General features: G+C 38.3%; 1 protein-coding gene across 4 annotated transcripts in view; it reads right to left on the bottom strand.

The window, feature by feature from the left end:
- LOC125433066 (BEN domain-containing protein 5-like) overlaps positions 1-26,173 on the bottom strand; it is a 996,205-nt gene that overhangs the window by 388,973 nt on the left and 581,059 nt on the right. For 3 of the 4 annotated variants that reach the window (XM_048497385.1, XM_048497388.1, XM_048497386.1), the window contains 3 exons: positions 13,521-13,896; positions 3,525-3,673; positions 2,576-2,789 (listed from right to left, as the gene is read on the bottom strand). The exons of the other annotated variant lie outside the window; for it this stretch is intronic. In XM_048497385.1, coding sequence (XP_048353342.1) covers positions 2,576-2,789; positions 3,525-3,673; positions 13,521-13,896 — 739 coding nt within the window. The remainder of the gene's footprint in view (positions 1-2,575; positions 2,790-3,524; positions 3,674-13,520; positions 13,897-26,173) is intronic. 4 annotated transcript variants of the gene reach the window in all.

The raw sequence follows: 26,173 nt of genomic DNA, 5'->3' as shown, positions 1-26,173 counted from the left end.
AACAAGTTTTATAGCATTGCTAATGCACCATATTAAAATTATGACAATGAACTAGTCTACATCCAATGTAGTGTCTTTTGACACCTTTCAAAAATTTAATAGTAGCTTATTTTTCAATGACAGAGTTTACAATATTTGTTCACTATATACTTGAACAACTTTCTAAAACTACACAACAGAGAATACTAAGTAGCAAATTAGCCTCATTATAGTCTTACTCCATCTTTTAAAGATGTACTTCAAATAAACTACTATAGGCCTGGAAAATAAAAATAGAAATCATTCCAAAAACAGACTTTATTAGTTCTATTTCTGAAATGCAAAAATTATTGGCCATTAAAAATATTACGTAATATGTTAAAATCCCAGTTATCTAAGATAAAAAGTAGGCACTAATATGTATTAAAATTGCAACAAAAAAGGAGGGGGAAAGTAATTTGACTGTAACAGTGATGAATACATTGTTATCAAGGCAAAATATATCCCATCTCCTTTAATACCAAAGCACTATATATTAAAATAAAAATATACGTTTCAAGAAGGCACTATAGGTTGTCTGAACCAATTTCTGGGTCAAACAACACATAGGGATGAAAGCATGAGGTGTCACACAAGATCTTGCACAAATGGAACTGCTCTACATCCATTTATATTTCTGTTTTTGCACTGCTGGATCTAAGCTAATAACCCAACTGATCAGAATGCAAAAGGTGATTTTAAGATTGAGAGAAATAAGAGAGATGACCAAAACAGAAAATGTTGTAATAATGGGTGATAAGGGAGGGAAAGCGGCATGGTATCGTTTGATCTCATCACATTTCAGAAGCCATGTAGGAGCAGTTCTTGGAACAGCTGGCATCTTCGGAGGTGTATCGGGTTCGCACGGCTGCCACCGCTGCATCGCAGCAGCGGCGGCCTCGCAACCCCCGAGCGGCACAAAGCCGCTGTTTCCAAACCTCGCTCCCTAGGTGAGGTATTTCGGAAACAGCAGCTTCCAACCGCTGCCATGTGAACGGCAGCAGCTGGAAGGTGCCATTTCCCCCCTTTCCCGAACGCCTACCTTGTCTCCTGGCTTCTGGCTTGTTGCAGAGGCCAGGGGACACGCCCCCCTGGCCTGTGACTCCAGAGCCGTCGCTCCAGGCTCTTGAAGTGTCCCTGGCTCTCTGCGACGAGCCGGAAGCCAGGAGAAGGCGTCAAAACTTTGTCCGGCGACGGAGCAACCTGTGCGAAGGCTGTGCCGCCGCCTGCCACCCTCCCGAGACCGTCCATGCGAATGGTCCCAGGGGGGTCGCGATCAACGTATTTATGCTGGCAGCACCCTACGCCATTCGCCGTTGCGGTGCAGAAAGGGCCAAAGCTCGATTCTGCTACTAGTATGACTAATTTCTAGAAGTTAAGATTCAGAGTCATAAATATAGGATAGGAGTAATTACAACTGACGTTCTCCACAGCCAAAAATATTTGAGAGAAGAAAAAGACAGCCTGTTTTATTTCAAGAGTATTTGCTTAGGAAGTGTTCTTTCAGTAACTTTTACAAACAATTTTTCCCCTTTCCTGACTGTCATCAATAAACACATTAGCAGGAACTGCTGGCTGCTGCTACACAGCTCCCAATATCAAAAGGAAGCAATTTATGTTGATAACCAGAGCAATATACTCAGTTTCCATATCAATGTCATTCCACCCTAAAGATCAATGATTCTGGATGTTGTCCAGCATTAGGAGAAACAGTCCCCACCTTCTCAAACTGCCATGATCCTGATGGCAATAGGCTATCTGACTGTGCATGGATATGGATGTGCATAAAGTTCATTTAATTTATTTTCTCTTTGTTTACTTCATGTTAAACACTGATGTTTACATCCATGTGCATCCTACAGGTAGAACTAGATTTCATTAGCATAATACTTAAAAAAAAATATGTGGGTGCTTCGCACCTCAACACACAACATAATATATTTAAGGGTACATCTGAATTTACACTGTCATATATGATCAGATGCACTCAAATCCTGCTGAAATCGAAAGGGACTTTATTAAGTGTGCTTAACATGCTTAACCAAAAGGTAGCCTTTTGTTCAAATGCCAGATTTGGTACAGTAACTCCTTTCTACTTTCATTCTGTACTTTTCTCTTAAAATAATTACAGATCTTCTGTTGGCATTTTAAATGAAAATTTGGAGATTAGAGGAGAAGACTTTTGTATGTATACAGAAGTTATAATGGTAGTAGGAAACATTGATTTTTGCAAGAGAAGACACCCATAACAAAATCTCAGTGTATGTTCTGATTAAACTGACAAGGTGACATTTTTGGACTGCTGAGGAAGCAGGACTAAGAGAACAGAAAATTCCAATGGCCTGGGTCATCCTAGGCACTAGAGAACCACGTAATATGTTGCTAGGGATAGTAGCAGCATACCTGCTCAAAATCAAGCATTCTGTGTGTGTGTTCTTCTGAATGGGGGTTTTCATGATGTGATTTCATGGTGGCTTTCAGCAGCCCTGGGGAGAGAAGGAAGAAGAAACACTCTTCCATCTCCACAAAAGAACATTACATTCTCCAAATAACCTACCTCTGACAATGCTTAATTTGTGAGGTGATAGAGGTGGTTTAGGAATAGCATCTTTCTTTTTTTTTGTTGCAACTCCTGTGACGCTTCTATTCTTGAGAACATCTGTTCCCCAGATCATAACTGCTAAGTTTTTTGTATACTTTGAATCTCCTTGCGTTACTTGCAGCTGATGCCATTTCTCCCCATCTACCCAGATGCCACTGCCAAGATGAACCTGAAAACAAATAGCAGTCAGTTCACAATTAGGATACAGCACCTAGAAGTCAGTCTGATAGTTAATTGATTAGTTTTGCCACTCACAGACTAACAATCATTATTCCAAAAAGGACTCCAAATATATTTCTGTAATATTTCAGTGTTTAGAATGATTAATTTTAACCACTGAATGATCTCTTTGGACTCTGCAGCAGGCTGCTTCAGACAACTAAATCAGAAAAATGGTGATACCAGAATAAAGGTGTTCAGAGGATGAAATCAGAAACATAATTACCAGATTAAATTGGTAATTTTCTCTGATTCGACTTTCCTATTACAGGCCCTCCAAATGTAATTCCTCAGGGTCCCTATTCTTCAGGAGTACATTTGTAGACATGAAGAGGCTAAAGTGGGAGGAGGAAGTAAAGAAAATTCCATTCTGCCATCAGAAAATTTAGTCTGGATCCAATTCAAGGTCTTAAAACTATGTCTACCTGCAAGTCAGAAACAGGTTTTCCAAACTATTTTAGAATTCCTCTATAGGAGGACATTCATGTTCTTCTGAAGTTATTATTTTCATTATAGGTATGACCTGTTGGTGTACCCAGTGAACAAGCACAGTCATATTGGGAGAGGCCCCAAAGTAACATCAATTCAGGAAAATACTATGAAAAGCTTATCAAAGTCACTTATCATCATGAGAATGGCATGACAACCACTTAAAAAATATTAACGATGTAACTTCTAAAAATACCTTTCCATTTTCAAGGATATATTTGTCCATTACTGGAACAGCAGCAGGATAGTATGATGATGTATTTGCTTCCTCACTAAATGTCTTCTGTACTTCAGGCTCAGGTTCAATGGATTCTGGATTAACTTTTTCAAGTTCAATGGCAGAACCTAGAAAGTTCAGAAAAGAACATTTAACAATAAATAATAAATGAAACTGTTTACAAATTTGACTATCAGTTCCCATGTGCAAACTGCAAAAGTATGAAGAATGATAATTATAAAATAAAGCTTACAGCATGAACTCTGCACATAAAAGGGCCTTCTCATAAGTTGCTCAAGATGCCCAGCTATCAACATGGCTTCACCGTAATAGAACAACTACAGGAGAGTGAACGTTTTTCTACTCAGTTACTTTGACTATTTAGTTTGTCAAATAGTCAAAGCAATTCTAGATTTTAATGTATTGTCGAAGGCTTTCACGACTGGAATCACTGGGGTGCTGTGTGGTTTCCGAGCTGTATAGCCATGTTCCAGCAGCATTCTCTCCTGACGTTTCACCTGCATCTGTGGCTGGCATCTTCAGAGGATCTGATAGTATTGCTAGAACACAGCCATACAGCACCCCAATTCTTGATCTTCTTTGTCCAATTACTGCTACAATAATCTGTTTTGCATTATGTAATGGAGCTATGCAAAAAAAAAAGTGGCACATCTCTGATGCTGGTTCCGGAGTACTGGCCAGGCAGTGGAAGCTAAGGTCAGCTCCACCCTGACCCACCTCCAGCGATGCCAGCACAGCTTTTTATAATGGAGGGGCTGGGGACAAGCGGAAGCTTCTGAGTTGGGCACTGCAGAGCTGTGCAACACCTGGCCGCTTGGGTAAGTTGCCCCTCTACCAGAGCATTTGCCCTTTGCACTGATGGGTGAGACTGCACTGATTCCAGCGGGAAATTTCCTACCAACCACCCCCGGGATTGGGCTGCCCAACTGTTTTATAAATCAAAAACATGTAAGCATATGAGAGACATGAAGACCTGGAAGAGTTTTCCCCACACATTTTTTTTCCCCTTAAAAATGTTTAATTTTTGAATTTTAACAATGCAAAAATTGGGAAATTTGGGACAGCGCTGGGAAAAAACCTCATGAAATATTTTCTATTTTAGAACAAGTAAAATGCTTCTTAAGATAAAGTTGTTCTCCGAATTCCCTTTCTCTTTTCAACAGAAAAACTGGAGAGTCCTCAGATTTGTTCATGCTAAGCATTTTTTAATGCAAGACAATCTGCATCAGTAGATAATGATGATTTCGATGTATACTGTAGACATATATAACATTTTCAAGACTATTTTAAAGTGTAAATAATTTTAGCAGCAACTGATATGCTATAATGAGTTTAAGGATCACTGACAAATAAGATTTGATTATTGAAAGCTCATACCCCCAAATCTTGTTGGTCTTGAGGTATTGCTGGACTCAAATCTACCTATTCTGCTGCAGACCAACATACCTATCCTCTGAAACGACGCTGTAAAGTTAACAATATGCAAATATGCTGTTAGTCTTGGGCCAATATGAGAGAGCTTCCTACCCAAATAATACACTTCCTTTTGTTTAGTACAGAATTTGTTTTCTAACTTCAAGCTTCATGATGATATACCTTTCAAATGGGAAAAATAAGATATTTGGATATGGCAATATTGGGTGCAACAGTTTAAGACTCTTTATCAAATACTGAGTATAGTTGCAATTTTTCTTATAGAAAATAAATGTTTATACTTTTAGATTCTATGAATATGCCAAATAGTCCAAATTTTATAAGCTAGGTAAGTTATATATGGTTCTTATACTGTTAAATCAGTCAATGTAGTTTAGGTTTGATAATAAACCAAGAAGTGCACACATTTCAATTCTCAAAATTTCCTTTCCCTCCTGCTCCCATAGCTTCACCATTTCGAGAATTTGTCCATCTCTAAAGTGGATGCCAGAAATTTCTCAGGACAACTAATTTACCTGGCCATCTTTTAAAAACAACAAATTGATTAAAATGGCAGCCATTACACAAACAGTACCTATAGCATGCATCTGACAGTTTATGTAACTATACAGTAAAATCTGTAGGATCCATTCTTTTTTCTCATTAGAACAGAGTTTGCAGAACTCTACATGAATCGTCTCTAACAGTTGGGACACAAACACATACACAAAAAGTAAACCTAAAAAAAGCCTTTATGATGTATTTAATTTATTTATTTCCCGATGGGAACCCAAAGTGGCTTATATCATTCTTCTCTCCTCCATTTATCCCCACCACAATCCTGTCAGGTAGGTTAGGCTGAGAGAAAAACAAAAAACACATAATCGGTATGGTATTTCTCAAGCTCTTGGGCACAGCTAAACTAGCTCTTGGGATCCTGGTCAGTACATAAAATTTAGTATCATCATAAAGAAATTATATTTTTTGAGAAAGAACATAGAAAAAAAAATCCTATAATAAAATTGCACATCAAATGTTTAGCTATAATATTTAAGGTGAAATGTTTTTCACCAGCACACACAATAAGGCCGTGCATTTATGAAAGGGTAAAGAGTACTACATTTAGTAGAGTTTGTACTTTAGCAAATGTGCAGGGAGATTAGGCTGACCCAAACTGATGGCTGTTGCACTTTCTAGAGACAATATATGAAAGGTGACTGGATGCTGGATCAGCAGCCCCATAGGCCCAGGTATGAAACTTCTGATCACAAGGAAGATCGTTCTAAAGATGCAGTGCCAAAACCCTTCTGCCTCCCTTCAGGCGTCAGACAAGTGCTTCTCAGGCAAATGAATACACAGGGTCATATGGGAGTGAACCATTCTTCAGATTCTGGGTATCCTCTCTGCTCAAGGATTTATAAGTCAAAACTCACACATTTTATTGTGCTCGGAAACAAACTGGAACTCAATATAGTGTTTGCAATCCAAGGATAGTATGCTCACTGCGGTGATTATCAGCAACCTTTGACCATTATTTTTATGGTTATCTCGTGCTATTTTTATTTGCCAATTCTATATATTTGACATTACAAATATTTCGTAAGTGTATGACTGGTAAAGTCCACTATGACAGCAATTTCAAAGAATTATTGCAAAACCAAGAGATTGTATTCAGAGGTGTAGCTGGGCAAAGCTGCGCCCAGGGCGGCCTGTGAGTTTTTCATGTGCCTCCCCGGGCCACCACTTACCTAACCTTCCAGGTATGATGGTGCGGCATGGGGATCCACGGAGGGGGGGCAGAAAATTTGGGGGCAGCCACCCCCCTCTTCCCCACAGACCACCTGCTCCGTGACCCAGAGGGGTTTTTCCTGCCTGACGACGCCGGCTGCGGCCGCCACTTCCCCACCACCCGTCGGAGCAGGTGGCTGCCTGCTCCACCGGGCAGAGGGGGTTTCCCTTGCTCGGTGCCTCCACTTCCCGAAGCGCCTCCGACAAGCCGCCCCGGATGTTCCTGTTGGTGCTATGCCTCTGGTTGTATCAAGTGACATGAAGCATTAAAAAAGACTTACCTATGTTTTAAATCTCTGAACAGTTTTCATTCAAAAGTTAAATGTTCTATCTAGATAAACTTCTCATTAAGTTTACAAATTACCAAGGCCTGAATTTACAGAACAGCATGTTGTGAACTGCACATTTACTGCATTTTTGCTAATTAGTTTGAATGCCTAACTTGCCGTGCACCATGCTTATTACTGAATTTTAGTTTTCTTTGCAGCTTTTCTGCTTTGATATGCAAAAACAAATTGTGCACGTAAGGGAGGTTTCTGAAAGTCAAGGAAGTATGTAACACCTACATATTATCGTAACACAGCAAATGCAATCCTTAAGGCTACAAAGGAAATAACATTCTTGTTTCACTGGAAACTGCCTCATTTTCACTTCTAGCAGATACTGCATCAAGAATTAAAGAGGCTGAAGAGGAAGTACAGCTACACAAGCTATTCTTCATGGTTTCTTTGACATCATTTGTGACACTCCTAAGCTCTCAGAGAGACACTTTAAGATAAAGTACTACCGTACTTGGATAAATAGGGCTTGATCCAGAATAAAATTTCTGTTTGTGCTACAGCTCTTGCAGAAGTGATAACGCAAGAAAAAGACCATAGTAGCGATTGATACTGTCAAACTTATTGTATAACAACATTTTACACAACCAATGTCTGAACACTATGTCATATAGGGAGGAAAGTGCCAGATATTGCACAAAATCCTCCTCAAGTTAAACTTCACTAAGTCTGATTGTTGTGGGTTTTCTGGGCTGTGTGGCCATGCCCTGGTCTGGTAGTTTTTGCTCCTAACACTTTGCCCAAATCTATGGTACATGTCATGCCTCCAAAGATGCCAGGGATGAAACGTTAGGAACAAAAACTACCAGGCGATGGCCACACAGCCTGGAAAACTCACAACAGCCAGTTGATTCTGGCTGTGAAAGCCTTGGACAATACATTCACTACGTCTGTTTCTGTTTCCGTTTGCACATTACTGGATTCAAACCACAGTAAGGCAAGATAAATAATATAAATAATAAATTTATAAATAATAATTTTCCATGAGTTTGACTGACAAGGCTGGGGGAGAAAAGAAGTGGGAATTTTTTTCTCACTGGGGCCACTGAGAACACACATGAACATACAAAGCATCTTATACAAAGACAAATTATATTTTGGGCTCTGACTAGCAGTACAGAGTCCCAGCTAGGGAAAGGTCTTTCCCAATATCTGCTGCATAAAATTGTTTTAACTGGAGATGCCAGGAATGGAACCTGGGAATTTTCTGAAAGCACAGCATGTGCTTTAAAGTTGAACCCCAACCACTGTATGCTGATCTCTGTGCTACCACTATCAACCAATAGCCAAAGAGGATCACAGAACCCAAAAATCAATGGAAGGAGACTGGCAGCTTGCCTGTGTTCTACACTAGAGCAATAATGCTTCTCCATCAAATTAGGTTATTAGAGGCCAATAGCTTTGCCAGTGGCCCACACACAAATCAAAGAGATTAAAATGTTTAGATAAAAGAGTAAGTCCTATTGCTTTCCATGACATTTAGTCATTCATTACCAGGGCAAAATCCAAAAGTTGAATAATTATGCCTTAAGATACAATGTATGATCACAATCAACTTAGAGATTTTTCTTAAAAGAAATTCTCTCAGACTTCTTTTTTTTTAATTTAAATAGTTATGAATGGCAGGGTAGGTAATAAAGTAACTCTGTGCTAAAACTAGCCTGTGCATTCTGGAAGCAGCAGCTCTTATGGACACAACTCTCATGCTCAAAGTGTCCTTTAATTCAGTAGAACTGAAAGGACAGGACACTGCAGCAAGGAAATGCTAAAAAATGAAAGCAAAGGTGGCACAGAGATTATAACATTGAGAGGAGAGGAGGTGTTACATAAATGCTGACCTGGTAACTTTTGACTTTAACATGATTACTGCCTGAGGACATTAGGATTTGACAGTTATAACTTTGGCAATAACATGAATATGGACTAAGATTTTATACACAAAAGCCAGATCACTACGATCGATATAAACCAGACTATCTTCACCACTTTTGCCTAGATGACAGCCAAATCCAGAATAAGTGAAATATGGGAGATAAAGATTCTAAAGCAATGAAGCACACCTTAGAGATAAGTGGGCATAGAAACAAACTGCCTCAGAAGAATATGAAATATGTCCTGAATATACAGACTTTGCCATCCTTCGGTAATTGTCAGACAGATTAAGCTGGAATTTCCTTTAGTAGCAAATGTTACATAAGAGGTGTTTATGTTTGTATAAGGATTTTTAGTAATAATTCTATGAAGAAAGACATATTGAAAGAATTCAAAACCACATGTTGATGTGCATATGCAGCCATGTGAACTGATGTTGTTGAAAGGAATTATTGAAATGCTTCTGTAAGTACCTAGGACATAGTTAAAATACGTGTCTTATTAGCAGTTCAACAAAAATGTATCTTCAAATTATATCATGCTTTGGATATTCCTGAACTTACACATTTTTAATTTACTTCATTTATACCCTGTGCTGTTCTCTATGGGGGACCCAAAGCAATTTGCATCGTTCTGCTCTATCTTCACAGCAACCCTTTGAAGTAGGTTAGGTTGAAACATTATGAATGGTCCAAAGTCACCAAGTGAGTTTCAGTGGCAGAGTAGGGATTCAAAACTGGATCTCCCAGATCCTAGTCTGACATGACACTCTTAACTATTACACTACACTGGTTCTGAAAGGGTTAAACTGGGGAACAAAATTCCTGTCAGAAAAAGGGAAAGAACAGACTAGGATAGAGAAACAGAGAAATATGAAAACTATACATGCATGCATACAATCTTTACAAATAAATATTAAAACATGCCCATCTCAGACCCCATTTTCTATGAGTTCAAAATGGAACAGTTCTCCTGTTTATGAGGTTTATGCACATACAGCCAAGATAATTAGTCCATTTTCATAGGGTTTGTATTTCCGCCATGAGCAATGATTCTGGCTAAAAGTTTGTTGAACATTTAACTCGCAGCCCTCCAGATGTTCTGGAGAACAGTTTCCCATCATCCTCTGCCAGCATGGCTAATTGCTCATGATGGCAGGGGATGATGGGAACTGTAGTCCATAACATCTGGAGGGCCACGAGTTTGACACCTGAGTAAAGAGAATTTGTCATTCAAGTAAGAACAGTCCCAAGAAGGTGTTCATTAATATCTTCACAAGCAAAACAACACTAAATACTAATGCACAACAATAGAATGATGAGACCACTGGCAACAGGGGCACTGAATTGTCTATTATGAGAATGAGCCTATTTTATCCTCAGGTTCTCACACACTCCTTAACCTTTCCCTATCACTCACATGCAGAATCAAAAATTGATGCCTTCTTGAATTAAAAGAAACCAAAAATTGTTGTAAAGCAAGAATATGAAATGGTTTGGGATCCTGAACAGTATTTAAGAATAAAGCCACAATTTGTTATACCTCCAATTTAGACATTACAACAAACTATTCCTTTCAAATCAGGAAGTTTTCAATCATGGTGTCTGGACACCTAGATGAAACTGACAAAAACCTGAAGATAATAGAAATAAATTGAAAAGGCTTATAGAAGTAAAATGTCAGGAGAGAGGAATGAACAAAAAAATGAGTATCACAGTTTTAAGATAAGAAATAATCCTTATACTGAGGTGGATGCTGCAGCATATTTCTGTGGAGAGAAGGATTCCTGGCTGCAGAGAGTGACTTCCTTGTAGTCCCCTTTCACTACAGCCCAAAATGCCTCTAAGTTTTGTGCTGGTATAGCTGAAGTAGAATCTTATGCAAGACAAGATTGCAGCAACTATTGAACCATCGCATTAATTTTGCACAAGAGTGAAGTAATGCTCAAAATCTTACTACTAAGATTCTAACCATATATGGAACAAGAAACACCTGATGTTCAAGAAAAGAATTCAGAAAAGGGAGAGGCACTAGAGATCATATTGAAAGCCCACTATGTTGGTTACTAGAGAATATGAGAAAATTTCAGAAGAAAATCTGCTTGCTTTTCATAGATTACAGCAAAGCTTATGACTGTGTGGTACATGAAAAGTTATGGCTGGTTCAAAGGAAACCAGCTCCTGATTGTTCTGAAGTACAATCTTACTCTGGACAAGAGGCTTCTTTTAAGACAGAATATGGAGAAACAGAATGGTTTCCAATTAGCACAGGTGTTCAACAAAGATTTATCTTATCTCCCTATCACTTCAATCTGTATGCACAACATGCCATAAGGAAAGTTGGATTAGATTTAGGTGAAGATGGAGTGAAAACTGGGGGGAGGAACATTAACAAATTGAGATATGCCAAAAATACTACCTCATTGGCAGAAAATAGCGCAGAATTGAAACAAGTACCGCTAAAAGTTGAAAGAGAAAGTACCAAAGCAGGACTGCAGCTGAACATCAAGATAAAAGTAATGACTACCGGAGAATTACTCAACTTTAAAATGTATAATGAGGAAATTGAAGTTGTTGAAGATCTTCTATTCCTTGGCTCAATGATCAACTGAAAGGAAAACTGCAATCAAGAAATCAGAAGGGCAGCCATGAAGGGCCTAGAAAAATTCTTAAGTGTAAGGATGTGTCACTGGCAACCAAGATCAAGTTAATTCATGTCATGATATTTCTTATTGCTATGTATGGGTGTGAAAGGTGTACAATGAAGATTTCTCTGAAATGTGGTATTGGATGAGAGTAGTACAAATACTGTGGACTGCCACCCTCCCCCTTCCTAAAACACCTCCACCTTGTTATAATATTTTCCTGTTGAATTATGTTAGGTGCTAGGAAAATGATTTATTATAAGCTTTAAGAAGGAACATAACAAAAAAGAAGAGACAGACACAGGGAAGAATCAAATATGGAGAACAGGAACAATATATAGTAGAGACCTGAACAGTGTACACACAGATCCAATCTGCTGTTCAACAAACGCAGAAGTTGTAGGTGTCAGGAAAACAAATAAAAGGAAGACAGGAAAACTGAACCTGCTTCAAAATACCCAACAGAATTATATGTTCAAAGTTAACCCCTACAAGTCTCAGTGATTAGAAATAAAATGAGTGGGTGCTCCTTGAACATGGTTATTTTTGCAAAGCAGGAGCCCTTCAATTAATGTACACCTTTTTATTTATTTAAAACATTTATACCTCCACTGGGAAGTGAACAAAAATACCTTAAAACTAAAACTCAATATTAACACAGTAATAAAATTAAATAGAACATCATACAAAGTGGAACAAAGCAGCAGCAAAGAAGTAACCTAAAAGACTTTCCATTCTCTCACCCAAATTAAACTGCTTTAACTCATGGCCAGACAAACATTTCTGTGGAAGCAGTTTTCCCAGCCTGAGTGTAATCTCTGAGAAGGCTCTCTCCCTGAGAAGGCATATCATATCAAAGCATAACATAGCGTAGGTCTGAACTAGACATCTGGTACAAGAACTTAATATTACAGAGAGACCCTGAAGCAGAACAAATACAAATAGTAAGGCCATTTCAGCTCCAGAATACAGCATGAGAAGGAAGGCTGAAGCTCCAGCCTCTCCCACATCATAGTCCAAGAAAAAAACAGCACCGGGTATATTTGGAAACTTTAGTTCCCTGATGTCATGTTTGGATGGGCAAAGATCAGATTCTTGTTTGGGAAACTTCACCTGACTTCACCTGATCAGGGGTCAGCAACCTTTAACCTTTAACACCCAAAGAGCCAAAAAACTGTAATTAAGATTGAATGAATGTCAGCTAACAATGTAGAGTGAGGAAAGGAAGTGGAATGCTTGGTAGGTCTTGACCACAGCTACAACTTCTACATAATTTCTGGTTTGGTCCAACAAGAGACATGGTGACATAATGGGTAAGAAATAAGATATAGATAAAGCTGAAAAAACAACCACAAAATTTTAATCACTATTTGTTGTCAAACACATATAATGTCAAAATAAATTCACAACAGAACTCTAGTATGATTTAACGATGCAAATTCAGTAAAAATAACACATGGAAATGAGTGTTTCTTACTTTGCCGTATATAATTTTTTTGCATTACATGATTACAAGCAAATCCACATTAAATATGAGAGTGAACATGAATTATAGAGGTGGAACAGACTGAAAGTAATGGCATCTGTACAGGAAGATTGAATTATAGGTTTTTCCTTTAAGAAAAAATATGCATTCATGTGCTTCTAGTCATATATTTGTAGGATTCTCTCTGGCATTTTACAGAACACTAAGGCCCTTCTCCTTGCATATGACACTTTAGAAATGAAGACTTGTGCCTATTTAAAAAAGTGAATGCACAGAATTTTCAATGTAAAGTGAACTGGAAGATTAAGTTGTATTGAGAGACAGGGTTAGATCTTTCGCTGAATATTTTGGTTTGTGCTAAAAATGAAATGAAGCATTTTTAAAACTTGTCCCGTATACATTCAAGCACTTACCACTGCCTAATCTTAGAAGCAGTACATCCTGCAGTCGTCTGTTTAAGTCTCTGAGCTCCTTCATTTCTGACACTAATGTCCCATACTCCTTTAGCTTTTTTGCTTGCTGAACAAGCTGCCTCCTTGTTCTTTCAAGTTCTTGTTGAATGTGTCTCATTTCTTCCTGCTGCTGCTGGTAGCTTCTTAGCAGCTCCTCATAAAGAATCCGAGGAACTACAGCATCGTCCATATTGTTCATCCTTTCTGAAGACTCCATAAACGTTGCCTCAGGACTGGAATTACTACTGAGACTCATTCCGTTCTGTTTTTCAAGGCGTGCAACAACTGCTTCAATGCTTTTGTGTGTGCCTTCATTTTGCTTCCTTCCATCTTTTCTCTGTGTGTTACAAGAAAATTAAGTGTAAACATACCAGAACAGGTTACATGCTATATAAATCTATAGTTAATGAGTAGTTCTGACAACAGAAAGTTGAGCTGAAGCTTGCAGTGGAGAAAAAGACCATCATGAACTACACCCCACTATGAAATTATTATTCTTCACACAAAAAAAGCGTGTGTGTTAGCATCAACCTTCTAACCAGCTTTCTTGGTTACATTCAGCAACTATAGGCCTTAACACAAACATGCACACATCAGCTCAGGTGCCCAGTCAAAGACTCTGGGGCAGGGACTATTTTGTGTGCAATGGAAACTTGCTACCACATGCATGGCAGGTCCTTCCTTATATGTTGAGAAGAAAAAAAAACTTAAGATAGCAGATCCCTGCTCACACTGTCCTCTTGTCTTTGCAGTTGTGCCTTTGCCTTGGTGTGAAATTTATTATTCCATACATACTAAAAGAATCTTTAGGAATTATATATTTCAACATTATTGTCACAGAGATAATATATTAAATTATGGGCAAAAGATCTATAAGAACCAAAGCATTTGTATGGGTAAAATGATTTATAAAAGTACTATCTGACCTTTTGACATCTGAAACTTTCCTGCAAAGGTATTAGAAAAATATTACACCTCCTTCTGGTTTAATGAAATATTTTCTATGCATCTATCAGAGACTATTAGTTGAAGGAAGGGGCATAAAGGATAAATGTCCAGTCTAGAAAATGTCTAGAAGACATTACAAAAAGAAGAATTCCTTCAGAATAAAAATGCCTATGTTAGAAAAAATCATAAATAGTCTAAAACTGAATTTAATAAAGTTAATTAAATGATTAAAGAGTCTTAAAAGGATATAACTAACAAATAGGAAAAAACAGACAGTAGTTTTCAGTATCTAGAATGTGAACTACAGACAACTGAGAACAAACAAATTACATATTGTCTCAGTCAAAGGAATCATTAAAGGGGGAAAATATTACAATACCCAATAAAACTAGGTTAGAAAATGCTTTTAAAACTTTGGAACAAGACTTCATAAACATTGAAAATGAAAATAAGATATTAACAAAATACACTAAGGCCATGAATAATTAAGAAAATCTAATTTAAGGATCTGGGCCCTTAAAGAAGAAGCGGCAGAATCTAACTTAGAAGACTATCTTACTAACTATTTGCAGTATGTTTCGGCTCAGATTTCAGTGAAGAAGCAAAAATCAAGGCAACCTTTAGAATCAACAGCAGAGTGGCCAACAGAAAAAAAAAAACCGACCTTGAGACATCCTGGTGACGCTTCTAATATAAATATTAGAAATAACACCTCAGATACCTTTAGGACCAATCCCGATCTAAAGATGTATGATCAAAATATTCTGATTTTTTTCAGATATTCCAGATATTACTTCTACACTGCAATCCTATGCAAAGTTACTATAGTCTAAGTCAACTGAAATGGATGGGCTTAGACTGGAGCAAAACTCTTTAGGATTGCACTATGAAGCAAAAACAAAGAGCACTTCAATTTTTAACAAAGAGGTGGAATATTGCATATAGAAGGGGATTCCATTTTAAATTATTGGTCCAATACAGAGGAACAACTATTTAATCTGCAATGGATGAAGAAGAAGAAGAAGAGTTTGGATTTATATCCCCCCTTTCTCTCCTGCAGGAGACTCAAAGGGGCTGACAATCTCCTTGCCCTTCCCCCCTCACAACAAACACCCTGTGGGGTAGGTGGGGCTGAGAGAGCTCCGAAGAACTGTGACTAGCCCAAGGTCACCCAGCTGGCGTGTGTGGGAGTGTACAGGCTAATTTGGATGCAAATAATTTTTTGGAATTATTAGACACAAAGGAGGAAGAGTCAGAAGATGCTTTAAATTAAACACAACTGGAGGGGGGAAATGATGGGGGGGGACTACCAGAAGGCACTTTTGATATCTTTCAAATATAGTGCAGGCTGGATTGTTTGACCCTTGAAAAAACTTTAATGAAACATGTTTTTCTTGGAATTAATTTTCTTTAATGTAAACATCTTAAATATTCCATTTAAAAGGAGAAGAATTTATGAAATGTTACTGAAAGACAAGCCACATATATCTACAAGAAACACATCTGAAAAGTGACCAGGAGAAATAGCTGGAAAACGTTACATGTCAGCTATATCATGTTGTAGATAACAATGCAACTGCAGAGAAATTAATACATTTTATTAAAAATTAGGAGTTAAAAAGGATAAATAGGGACAATACCTTTTATCAGAAGCGTATTGAGGGAAAATGGCGCTCGGGGGAAATGGTGCCCGCCCGCCATCGAGCCCCACCCCCGTCTCCCTGTTTCATCACGTGGGGGGGGGGGCGCCCATGTAGGATATGTGCATGGATCCCACTTGGTTTATTAAAAACACTTTAAAATAAAAAGTCTCAAATACACACACACACACACACACACACACACACACACAGAGAGGCTAGCAACGCTAACACCATCCTTAACGGAACCAAAAGACATGCACCCGGGGACATGTCCCTATAGGCCGTAACGCCTTTGCCTTTTATAAAGGGGGAAATTATGAAATGGAATTACCAGACCAATGGCCACATAGTCTGGAATACTCAAGACAGCCAGAATTGAATTTTGCTTTAGGCTATATTTATGCACCAAATAACACACAAAAGCTTTTCTTTAAAATAAAGGAAAAAACAAAGAAATATCAGAGATATTAATGGTTTAATGGATTCAATACAATTATGTAGTGTGCCCTCCCACAATAGGATCCCCCAAATATTTAAGGACAGGTGGAATATGCATAATTTAATCACTTTGTATACAAGCATGATTCTCAACTCAGAAGGTTTATACTTTCTGAGCAACATAACTCTATCTGACAAATAGATTTTTTCTGGACAATAGTAAAACAATACACACCAATGATTCCCCAGTAATATTAAGGATGAAACTTAATCAGTCAACTAATGGGAAGAAGTGGAGGATGAATAATATGCTATATTATATAGAAATATCACAGGGAAATTAAAGCAAAAAATTACAGACTTTTAAAAAAATCAACAATACTCAAGAAATCAAGTACACTACAATCTGGGAAACACTTTAGGAGTTTGTAAAGGTTCCCAACAAAGCTGCTATTTAAATAGCAAAGAGAAAATTAGAAATAAATTAATTGAAGAACTTATAATAAAAGAACAGAAGCATAAGTAGACTAGAAATATGTCATAAACTTGCATGGAAATCGGCCAAAAAGAAACATGAAATACACAACTCTAATATGAAATCGGAGTCCTTGCTTTATTCATAACAATTGAGCCTTTAAATAAACCTGGAAAAATCTGGCAAATATTTTAGCTGACAGAAAGGGAAGTTCATGGCTATCAGAATCAAGAGTAACACAATAACTATTACAAATGGTAAATTAATTTTAAAATAACTTTTCAAACCTTTATAGGTTTGAAAAGCCCAAGCTGAAATGGAAAAAGTCCAAGTTCATCTTCTAGTCCATCTCAATTCCAAATATTTCACAACAGAAAGTATTTAAATAATATGGTTGAAATATTAGAATTTTTTTTTAAAAAAATTGAAAACTGACAAATTACCAGCTCAAGATGAATTAATTTTACAAATTCAGTTCAGATAAATTGGTTCAATTTTTGGAGAAATTATGTTCATATATGTTGGAGTCTGGGCTATTTTCTAAAACATGGGCAAAAGCTAATATAACAGTAATGAAGTAATGCATAAGGAAGGGAAGGAACCTGAGCAACAGCACAATCCAGATGGGAGAGCACTCTGAGGTAACGGAAGACCACCTCCAATAAAGCTCTGCACAGCACAGCAAGCAGCAGGGCAAAAAAAACCCCACAGGCATACAGAATACTTTATACGAAATAATGATTTGTGCCATATATTAATGTGCTGTAAGTCACTGGCCTGCACCAAGGGCATTCCCAAGCTGAAAGTCCAGTGAAAGCTAAGGTTGATTTTGCTACTGGGAACACCCCTAGCTCACCCTCAGCTGCATTAGCATCCATGTTTAGACTGGCACAGCTCTACGGTCAGGGGCCGCTTCCAGATCAGGCACCACAAAGCTCCATGGCACCCTCCTGTCTCCGTTTGCCCTCCCCGCTGGCATCAGTGCCACTGACACCAACAGGGTGAGCAAATGCATCAGTGCAACCTTGAGCAAATTCCAAGAGCCCCTTTGATCTGGATTCAACTGGCCATTAAGTCATACTATCCCATTTTACTTTGAAATACTGATTGTAAAATGTTAACAGAAATTCTAGCTAAATGGTTAAATAGTGTCCATGGGAAACGAATAGAATAGAATCATGGAGTTGGAAGAGACCACAAGGGCCATCAAGTCCAATCCCCTGAAGTGCAGGAACACACAATCAAAGCCCTCCTGATATATGATCATCCACCCTGTTTACAATCCTCCAAAGAGGGAGACTCCACCACTCTCTAGGCAGCGAATTCCACTATCGAACAGCCCTAACAATCAGAAAGTTCTTCCTAATGTTTAGGTGGAATCTCTTTTCCTGCACCTTGAATCCATTACTCTGTGTCCTAGTCTTTGAGGCAGAAGAAAACTAGATAAAAAAGATAAAACAAGTTTCCCAAAAGACAGATTGATACTCTGGAATGCTAGGATTCCAAAACTGATAGATCTCACAGACACAAAACAGCACAATATTTTATTCTGTAGACACAAAGAAAGAAATCAATAGAAATGAGTAGGGGCATTTATAGGAAGTTCTAGAAGCCTTTGGAATGGGAGATATGGATTAACCTATACCATTAATCTATACCTCTGCAGATGGATTAGATTGATATATCATTAACCTATCTGCAAAGGTATCGATTAATGGTTGTTACACTACTCCTTTTTACCTTCAACATGGGTTAAGTAACAATGTCCACTGTCACCTCTTTTATTCAATCTGGTACCAGAAGTACTAGCTATAAAGCTATGTCAGAAGAAGGCTATTCATGACATTAAATCCTGGAGTACTGTCACAAAACACTTTACAAGCAGAAGGTATCGTTTTCACCCTGCAGGCAGCCTATATAGCAACTATCTATGGTTTTAGGATTTTTAAAGTCAGGTTATAAAACCAACTCTGATAAATCTGTTTTGTTGAGATTGCAGGTAAAATAAGAAGTCATATCAGACATGGCACATTAACAATATTAGATATCTAGGCAACCTGTTTTCTGATAACCAAAAAACAATGTACAGTTGTATTTAACGTCAGACAGAATGGCAAAAATAAGTGAAAAGCCTATTTTAAAGAATGTTGCAGATGCAATGTTCAAATAGGCTCCTTTTTGCGTATATGGTGCCAATATTTTGTAGCAAAAGAATATTGGCAGAATACATTAAAAATTAAAGGAGAATTACCATGTGACTCAGAAATTGCCTATTTAGCATTTTCTCCCTAGAAAGCAGAAACCATGAATTAGAAACCTAGTTACAAACCTATTAGTGAGCACCTGAATGATCTTGGCACAATAGTGGAAAAATACTTCCTAGGTCAGGGGCAGGGGCTGATGGGAATTGTAGTCCATGAACATCTGGAGAGCCACAGGTTGCAGACTCCTGTCCTAGGTCTATAGTCTGGATACACAAAGCACAGCTTATTATGTTGCCTAACAAAGTAATGGCAATTAAGCAGACTTTGAATAGGAAAAAGAAATGTGCAACAACATTATATTAAGATTTGGTAGATGTTTATTGTGTATTAGAATGTAATCAGGCCAGAGGAAAAGGTTGTAGAGGAAATTTTGAAATGCATAATCATGTGACAGATGCTATTTTAGATAAAAAATACAGATATCTGGCCCTACTGGAAGCCATGTATCTCTGGCTCCTAAAAACAAAGAACCTCCTTTCCTACAGAAAGTTATATGCTTTGCATCAGTTTCACATGCAGGTTTCACCAAGTCCTTTATTAAATCTGAAATTTGAAAAAGCTGTGGTGGCCAAAACTGCTGTCAAGTCACAGCTGACTATGGTAGTCTATTAGGATTTCCAAGGTAAGAGATGTTCAGAGGTGGCTTGCAAACTGCTTTCCTCCATGTTAGTGAAGACAGTTCTGAGAGAACTGTGACTGGTCCAAGGTCAACCAGCAAGCTTCATATAGAGGAGTAGGGAAACAAGCCCAATTCACCAGATTAGAGTCCACCACTCATGTGGAGGAGTGGGGAAACAAAACCAGTTCTCAAGATTAGAGTCCACTGCTCTTAACCATTACACCATGATGGTTCCTGCAGAGAAGCTATGCTCACTGAATTACAAGTTCCATATTCTGCCGGGAAGGCAGAAAGAGAGACAAAATGAGAATGGACCGCCTATTTCACTTTGCCTTCTCTAGCTTTGGCCACTTCTGCACGGCCACGTGGGGGGGGGTATCGGTGTATATGACGCCGACACACACACCCCGGGACCGTTCGCACGAATGGTCCCGGCAAAGACAGGGAAGACGGCGCAGCGCGATCGACTTACCGCCACAAACCTTCCGGATAGCCGAGAGGCCAGGGGACACGCCGCCCTGCCCTGCGCGACTGCTCCGGAGTCGCAGGGCAGGGGGCGTAATCCCCAGGCCTATGGCGACGCGCGGAAGGAGTGCGCCAGAAGCACCTAAGAATCACGTCCGGAAAAGGGGAAGTTAAGCCTTCCAGCCGCTGTTTCCTCAGGGAGTGAGGTTTGGAAACAGCGGCTTCACGCCGCTGGTGGGGAGTGAGGGCGGCACCGAGTACGATGCAGTTGTGCCTTCCATGCAGAAGACGCATAGGGACAGGGGTTTTGCCATCTTCAGGGCGCTGCAAAGGCCCATCACGGAAAGACGCCTTTGAAAGCTATAAGCTACGTCTTATTGTATCAACAGGGGTATGTATTAGTAGCTAGATTTTTCTTCTTTTTTATTTCTTTGAAATTTTATGGTTGTATGAAGGCAATACTAGTGTAAGGCATATTCCACTAACACAGGAGGTTTCTCCACTGAAAGAATGCACCTTGCACCGATGGAGCTTCTTGTCCTTATCCGAATGATGTGGTAGGATACAGCATTATGTTTTTAACACTTTTTGTTTTTTAATGTTACTAAAATGCAATAATACATAGAATCAGTATATTCAGTGATCAACTCATGTAGTTACAATTACTCCTTTATTATCCATTCATTTTTTTAAAAGCTTAAGGATTCTCTTAAAAATCTGCCCAAGAGTTGTCAATTTTTGTCATCTAAAATACCATCCTTGCAGAGCTCTGAGCCTACAGCGATACTTCTCTGGGATCAATACTTATGCTGGTATGCATTTTAATATTGTGGTTTTTAATTGCAAGCCATCTAGAGCAGAACTCTAAAGAGGCAGTATATAGTGTTTTGTGCATTTTAGCGTGGTTCAGTCTCAATAGCTGAACTTTAGAGCAACTGGATATCCATCTAGTTTGGTTTAAATAATCTACAAAAAAAGGCTCTCCAATGCATTGTAATGATTATTATTAAGGGCCAAAATCTTTCACACATAGAGGCACACATTTTATGTTCCTTTGTTTCATGTTCTAAGATCTGCTTTTTCTTGGTTGATTTTGGTAGCCAACAGCCGGGTCAAAAATTCTTTGCAAAACTTCCTACAATCAATTCTTATTAGGATGCATCTAAAGTACATATGTACAATACCTTTCACACTCTTTGTAGTTAAGAGTATGTGGCTGTAACTCTCCTGTTTTGTTTTTCCCCCTTTACCAAGAAAGCTCAAAAGAACTGAAAGAAATTAGTGAAAGCATCATGCAAAAGTGCAGACGACCATATAAAGAATGTGTAACAAGTATGTTCTTTTCAGATTTTACTTCTGTATCTAATTTTTATGCAGCTAAAGTTTTAGCCCATCAGCTACAAATTACACACCAACACTTTCTGCTGTTAGCCTGCTAACAGGTATTGTGAAATAATCAGTCATGTCTCCATGGAATTAATGTGTCTGGAACAAAATGTTTCTGGCCCCCTCCTTTGCCTAGAAATAACAGTGCTCACAGTTCCTTATAGACAGGTACCTCATGTAAACTCCATGCAAAGTAGATCTGGAGCAAAGCACTCACAACAATTTATTCTAAAACAGTGGTGACTCCATATGTTTGCTGGGGAAAATGATGTCTTTGTGGCAGCATTTTAGAGAAACAGTACATACCAAGCAACTACATATAAATATTCATAAATGATTCTGTGATGCTGATCTTGTGACAGATTCCTTCATATTTTAATGTCTTTGTTAAAGTTTATTTTAATTGGTAGCACAACAAGAACGAGTAAAAAAGGTCCACACAATGTGACAATAAAATTAAATACTTACAGGAGCAGGACATCAATGCTGTGTCTCAAAATGGTCAAATGTTAGATATACTCTTTGAAACAAAATCATCACTAAAAACTGAACACATTTTTACACAAGCTGATAATGATAGTTAACGAACAGTTAATGGATGAGCACACAAAGCAACTGTTTTATTTCAAAATTTGCTACCACTGTATTATTTGCTTATTTTTATTTTGTCTTCCATTTCAGTATAAAGGTACTAAATAACAGTGGTAATAGTGCTTCTCTACCCTTCTACACTTTATCCTTACAAGCACTATAATTAAGCAGAGAGTGACTGGGCCAAGGTCACCCAGTACGTTTCATGGGAAAAAGGGAATTTGAACCTGGGTGTCAGCTCCTTGTCCAACACTTACCACTATGATACACTGGCTGGTAACCAAAACATCACAAATACAGATGCCAAGTATTCTAACAGAAAGTTTTGATACAAAGTATTAGTCCAAATGTAACAAATACATTAAAAGCATTCACTATACAAGACAATTGACAATACATTTCGGTGAATTCACATACACATATCACTTGGAAAAAGAGTCAGAAGTGCTGAACTTTGTGTTACCTTGAATAAATGAAAAATTATTGGCTAAAATCACTGAACAATGCTCTGAATGATAAACATTATAAAAACAACATATGAGAATGTGCAACTTACAAAATTCAAAGACCTGCTGCAATGAACAAGTCAAATTAACATCTTGAGATCATAAAAAACTATTATCCAGTCACATTTTTTTCCTATCTATGATCAACAGTGTGATTATGGAATATAAATATGGTGCCAAGAGGAAGAACCAAATACTTTATTTTCTAAGAGGAATATACGCATCTAACTGCAGTATGACTCTTTCATTCATTCTACAATGCAGTGGGTCATATCGGTAGACAGATGCTTGTTGGCCATCATTCATTATACTGAACGAAACAATAAATAAACGTTTAGAAATGGGAGTGTGTGAACAAGGAAATCCTAGGGCCATTACAAGAATAGATCAGACCATGTCTAAAGTGCAGGTATGTTTCATGGACTGCTACTGCTGGTCACCCCTTCCTTCCTGTTCTGTTCCCCCATTCCTACACAAACTTCAGAATCCAGCATTTTAATATTCTAAAGTTACACTTGATCTCCAAATATCCTTGCAATCCTGTTGTGACTATATGTGACCACATCTGTAAAAAAACGCTTATACTTTATTGTGTTTATTGCAAAATGTGTTTCATAATTTCTACTTTTATTTTGCCTACCTGTCAATCAGAAAAATGAAGATTTCTGTGCTAAAGTAGCATAGGGTGTGGCAGTCTGCAGCTGTCTCTCAAGTACTGGAAATATTTGCTTGTAAAAAACTAACAGCGTCATCCTTCTTATATCCTTCTAAGTCCATTTACTCCAATGAAGCCATTAGGGCAGGGGTCTGCAATCTGCGGCTCTGGAGCCACATGTGGCTCTTTCATCCTTGCACTGTGGCTCCGCGTGGCTTGGGTCCTCTCAGCCTCCTTCGGAGAGTATCCTAAGGGTTAGTGGAAAAGAGTCCCTGTTCCTAGAGAGGCACAGCCCGAGACAGCTATCCCAAGCCAATTCCGGCTTCCCTGCCAGGAGTGCATGGGGAGATCAGAGCGGCCCATGCAGTAATAGCATTAGGGTGGAAAGACAAAAGTATCTGGACAACACAGAAATGGTTGGAATATATATGTGAACAAATGCAATTAGAAATTTTTGACATAATGTCAAGAAACCAAATATGGCAAGAAAAACAAAAGGATATGAAGTGGATCTGGGCTGAATTCAAAGACTGGTTAAACAAAATTGGAATCACAGAAGAAAACTGGAAAAGAAGACTAGAAAGAATGGATCTGCTGCTGCATTTAAAGAAGAAAAGAAGAAGGGGGGAGGGGGAAAGGAGGGTAAAAGGATATGGAGGATGAAACATGAAGATGTATAACATAAATCTGTAACAATCCAAAATATCAATAATTTTTTTTTAAAAAAAGGAGTGCATGGGGAAAGCCTTGCATGTGGATCTTGGAAGGTTTTCTTCAGAGTAAGCCAGTGGAGGGTAAGCTTGTAGATCAAGGAAGGGAGGAAGGTCAAGATAATCTTAGCCACGGTTGTCATGGGTTGTCAACTCCCGGCGGGCAAATCCCAGGACATTTGGGGGTAGATTCTCAGAAGCTGTGGCTTTTGAGAACGGGGGGGGGGGGCATGTTCAGTCAGGAATATGGCTGTCGAGTCCACCCTCCATGGCAGACATTTTCTTAGGTGGGGAGAAGTTCACCCCCCCCCCAAAGTTGACAACCCCATTATAGGCACCAATTTTGATCCACCATCCAAGTGGAATTTGAGGAGGTTCTTTTGGGGGGCATAATCAGTGTCTTTCAACACAAGAAAAGAGAAATGTGTGAAACGGGATTTCTAGTGCTGGTCATTTGAATCATGTACAAAACAAAGGCTCCCCCCCCCCCTTTTGCTTAGATGGGTAAAAATGGGCCCCAAAGAAGGGAACTTCTCCCTGCATGAGAATATATACAATGTTATCTTCATTTTAGATGTCAAAAAGTATTTGCGGCTCCATTTCTTTTCGATGGAAAATGGGTCCAAATGGCTCTTTGGGTGTTAAAGGTTGCTGACCCCTGCATTAGGGTATAACTGCTATGCATGTCACTGGATGGCCTATATACTTTTAAATTCTACTCTTACGCCAAACAGCACAACTTTATATGCTGAATAATTTATAAACAGTGATTTTTATGATGCTAAAGCAGTAAAATAAGTTAAGGTTTGATAGGAAATTAACTACTGTATATATTTAAATTTTCCCAAACTTTCTTCCTTACCTCCCCACCTTCAAAATAGGGAAAATATCTTACATCTTTGTTTGTGAGACATTAGAAATTACATACAAAACACCACAAAATGGAATGCTCAGGAATATCCAGGCCTTAAGAATGAGGCCAAAAAACCACTTTCTGCATCTGAGCCCTCCCAATTGGCAGTTTTCCTATGTCTTTCACAAGGAAAAGTTTTTTGGAAGAGTGGGAGAACTGTCAAAGTAAAAGGACAAAAGCTTCCCCAAACTTGGTTTTCACAAGCTTTCAAGGGGATTGGGGTGTTCTTAAAGAACAAAAAAAATCCAGAACAGAGTCCTCAGAAACACTTATTTACAAAGAACAGTAGTAAGATTTCCCACATTGTCAGTATCAGAATAATACAAAGAATTGAAGATAGGAGTCACCAAGTCACAATAAAATCTCTTCAATTATATGTAATCAAGTTATTAAACAGAGCTCAACATAGGTTCAAAATCAAAACATAGTTTGACTGGAATTAACCATCTAACGTTTATTAGTAGGCCATATTGCAAGAGAAAACCTTCATGATAAGAATATAAATAATGTCAGGTATGGCTCCAATGTTTACAAAGTCATATATCACACTAGTTTACATTTTTTTATCTACTAGAAGCATGATCAATCCCTTCAATGTTGGACCACAGTGCTGAAGTTCAAGTGCTTGCACAGGTGCACTTAGAGATGACTAATAGCTGCTGAGCAAAAAGGTGAAATTACAATGAAGAGCTTCTTGAATTACCAATCACATTCTGCTACTCAGAAAATTTTCACTCATGAAAGGAACAATGAGAACAAACACCTAATGTTCTCTGCAAATCTACTGTTTTATCCTGCATCTAAACATTTTGTAAGATTTCTAATGAGCCACAATAGAAGGACTTTAAAGAAAGTCTTGTCCTGGTGTGTTTTTTTGGTGGTGGTGGGGGGGGGAATTTGTTTCTTAACTAATAAATTATATCCTATGAGTACTGTGGCAAATCCAAGAAACTGGCTCTCAATTTTAACTTCCATCCACAAAAAAAATGTCGCCTTGTAAT

The sequence above is a fragment of the Sphaerodactylus townsendi genome, linkage group LG05 (genome assembly GCF_021028975.2).
Source record: "Sphaerodactylus townsendi isolate TG3544 linkage group LG05, MPM_Stown_v2.3, whole genome shotgun sequence".
Lineage (NCBI taxonomy): Eukaryota > Metazoa > Chordata > Lepidosauria > Squamata > Sphaerodactylidae > Sphaerodactylus > Sphaerodactylus townsendi.
Note: the sequence above shows the minus strand (reverse complement) of the source record. Positions and strands in the feature narration are given on the sequence as shown.